Here is a 3531-nt window from a genome sequence, read left to right on the forward strand (position 1 = left end):
GAGACCCGGGTGCCATCTTAGGGGAATTTGTGGCTTTTCAGATACCTGCCCTGGGACAGGCACAGTCGGGGCCGTGCGGACCCTGTGCTCTCTTGACGCCCTCAGGGAAGGGAAGGCCTGCTGTGTGGCCTCCAGCGAGGGCAGCAGCTCTATCCAATGGTCACTCCAGGCACCCTCGGGAGGCACAACCTTGAGGGGGAAGTTTGCGCCCCCTCCTCCTGGCTGTGCACCTCCAGGGTCCAGGTCTCCCAGTGTCACGGGGCAGGTGGGAGGGTACGGCCCACCCAGCCTCTTAGGCGACCTTCAGTGGGGGCCTCTCTCCAGAGCACTTTGTGCCAGTCGAGGCCCTGTCTCACGGAAAGCATCCCCTTTGGACAAGATGCCATCTGGGACCCTGAAGGGACAACCGCATCCAGCAGGCACTAGAGGTGAGGTGGACAAGAGTGGGAAGCTGTCCCCAGTGTGCCCAGCTCACACCCCTCAGCTCCATGGTGCTCTCCCGGGCCACACGGCGGAGGTGGTGCTGCCCGGGTGTCCTGGGCCAAGCCCGCCCCCGGCTCCTCACAGCCATCCTTCTGCGCCACCGGTTTGACTGCCGGGCCTTGTCTCCTGCCTGCTCAGCCTCCGAAGGCCTCCCCAGCATTTGCAGCGCCTGCACGCTGTCCTCTGTTTCTGTCCTGGGCACACATAAGCCACCAGCACGGGTCAGGTGCCCGAGTACACTGCAGCGCTGCATGACTGTCTCTCATGCCAGCTCCCTGGGGTCAGCACCGATGTCGTCAACCAGTGCGAGCTCTAGGCCACCTGTGCCCCCACCCAGGTCCCAAGACACTGGCCCCAAGGGCGAGGTAGAGGCTGCTGGAGGTGACACTGGGCCAGGCCCTGCGGGTCAGGAGGGAGCAGGATGGAGTGGTTGCCTCGGCCATGGGAACAGGTGCAGAATGGCACCAGGACGGGGGCAAAGCAGGAGCTGACTCACTGTGGCTCCAGACCGCAGCCAGCATCAGGGCCCCAGCATCAGGGTGGGGACCCCGCCAGATGACTCTCGGGAAGGCTGCGCAGGCCGAGGATTTCCAGGCCAGCAGGCGCCTGGAGCCCGAGGGTCGTGGGACCGACAGAGCCCTACCCCACCCATGCGACAATGGCACCTACCCCTGGGGGAGGCTAATGGGCAGGACCCTCCCCAGCTGACAAAGAGACCCTGTTGTTCCCTTCCAACCATCACCTCTGCTGGGGCCAAGCAGGCGAGTGATGCGAGGGGACAAAGACACCACAGATCTTTCCCTGAGACCCAAAACCTCCCAGCAAGTGACCTCGGCCAAGGCCACAGTGAGGCTCCCCGTTCACAGGCCCCACTGTACACTGAGTTGGGTCCCCCCAAATCTGTATGTGAGAAGAAGCTCTGGGGGGCTGAGAAAGAACCACCCGAGAGGACTGCAGGGAGCCGTGTCCGGAGCTCACACGGGCCGTGAGACGCGCTCGCCCCCCAGCCCCGCCGCGGCGCCCCCAAGTCCACGGGCAGGCGGAGCCCTCGGGAGGTCGTTGCCCGGCAGCTGGGAAAACTAACTCTGCCTTAACCCACCTAACAAACCTTCAAGGCAAAACCCAAAAGGATTAAACTGTTTCTAAGTAACTTAACAACACCAAGAACCTTTACAGGAATACAAAAATGTCCAGCACCCAGCCAGGGAAGACTCCCAACGCCCGGCATCCGATCTAGGATCTCCAAGCACGCAGGGGACACAGGAACATACAGTTGGTCCATAAGGACAGGGAAAAGCAATCGATCCATTGATCCAGACTGAACCAGAGATGACACAGGTGAGCGAGTCTGAGGACGAGGCAATGACATCAGAACAGGTACAAGTGGATGCCACGTGCCCAGAGGAGAGCCTGACCGTGGTGCGCAGAGACGCGCAGGGTGTGACAAGTCCTGAGTCACTCCCGCAGGGACGAAGACGGTGGAGTCTGAGGTGAGACCACGGAGGGGCTCGGGCAGAGCGGACGCTGCAGACGGGAAGACAGCGAGCGTGGGAACACAGCCCAGGAGCCACCCAAGAGGGACCCGGAGCCAGAGACCCCGAAGTGGCAGAGGAGCAGGGCACAGAAATAAGACTGAAGAAATAACACCCAGACCTTTTAACCGGTGCACAACTTTTTCAAATTTGATGACAACTTTAAACCCACAGATCTAAGCAACTCCCCACGCCCCAGGCCCAAGAAGCAGGAAGAAGTCGACACCCAGCACAGCTAGAGGGGACAGCCCTGGACACAGCCTCTGGGCTCACCCTCAGACGGGGGCTCTCACCGCCGCCGCAGGCCGGAGCCCCCCACGTCACGCCCCACCTGGGGCCACCGTCTCCCCAGCACCCCCCAGGCTGAGCGGACCTTCCCAGGAGAAGCCCTTGGCCGTCGGCTCCCCTCTGTCCTAGTCCCTGGAGGCCGAGCCCTGCGCCATGCACACAGTTGGTGTCCACGCGATGTCTCTGGGGCAAACTGGACCCCTCCTCACACCACGACCCTCCGTCTTCCGCAGGCCCATGTCCCGGGCCCCCACAGAAACTGCCACCCCGTTAATCAGGCCTCGCCACCTCCTTCCTGGCTCTGCCGCTGTTTCCTCAAGGCCCTGGGGCTTCTCTGAACCTCTCGGGACCCTGTAGGCCGCGCATCTCTCTCAGCGCTGGCAGCCTGACAGGCCCTAGTTATTCTTAGTGCTCAATTATTTATCTTCCTCCCCCTCCTCACCCGCACTTCAGAGTCTTTAACGTGACTCCTGGGGCCCAGCCAAGGCCCGTTTCTCCCCACTTGAAACGAAGTCATTTTAAAATCTTTTGTCTTTAATTTTGTATCACCCAAACCATGCCTGTGGTACTTAAGTTTGTCAAGGGGTCGGAACCTGGCTGGTCACCAAGCCCTGCCTGCCAGGGGAGCCTCGAGGGCCACAAATGACAGGAAATGGCCACCATGGAGGTCGGGATGGGGGAGGCCACAGGACAGCTCCAGCTTGCGAGGCCTGCCCAGGTCCCTTGGATGGATAATTCAGGACGCAGCCAGCCGCAGGATTTGGGCTGGGTGTCCACACCCCGAGCAGCAGACACGGGAGAGGCTGAGACCTGGGGGCGGCCAGGTTCTGGGCCCACCTGCTCCCCCAACCCACGTCCTCCCTGGTAGCTGGTCCTCCGAGGCGCCGTCCAGGCAGGCAGGGTGGGCCCAACTCTCACTGCAGATTGGAAACCCGAGCGGGCAGCAGCTTCCCAGCCCCTCTACGTGACACTCAGACTCAGTTCTGAAGCCTGCAGTGGGGCGGGGACTGTGCCCGCCTCAGGGACCCAGGGCAGGGGTCTCTTGAGACCAGAAGTAAGGGTCTCCACCTACGCAGACACGGGAGTCCCCGGGCAGGCCTCCCCTGCTCCCTTTCCATTCTCGACTCAGGAGGCTCCCAGGTGACATTGGCCTTCTGTCCCAAGGCGCTTCCAAGCAGACCGTGTGCCGCAGCCACTTTCTTTCTTTTTTTTTTTTTTTGTCCTTTTT

General features: G+C 61.7%; 1 protein-coding gene across 1 annotated transcript in view; it reads left to right on the top strand.

The window, feature by feature from the left end:
- Positions 1-3531, top strand: part of MORN1 (MORN repeat containing 1) — a 67767-nt gene that overhangs the window by 60016 nt on the left and 4220 nt on the right. Inside the window, exon 16 of the mRNA XM_008577350.1 lies at positions 1801-1973. Within this exon, the coding sequence (XP_008575572.1) occupies positions 1801-1973 (173 nt within the window). The remainder of the gene's footprint in view (positions 1-1800; positions 1974-3531) is intronic.

The sequence above is a fragment of the Galeopterus variegatus genome, unplaced genomic scaffold, assembly GCF_000696425.1.
Source record: "Galeopterus variegatus unplaced genomic scaffold, G_variegatus-3.0.2 Scaffold1497, whole genome shotgun sequence".
Lineage (NCBI taxonomy): Eukaryota > Metazoa > Chordata > Mammalia > Dermoptera > Cynocephalidae > Galeopterus > Galeopterus variegatus.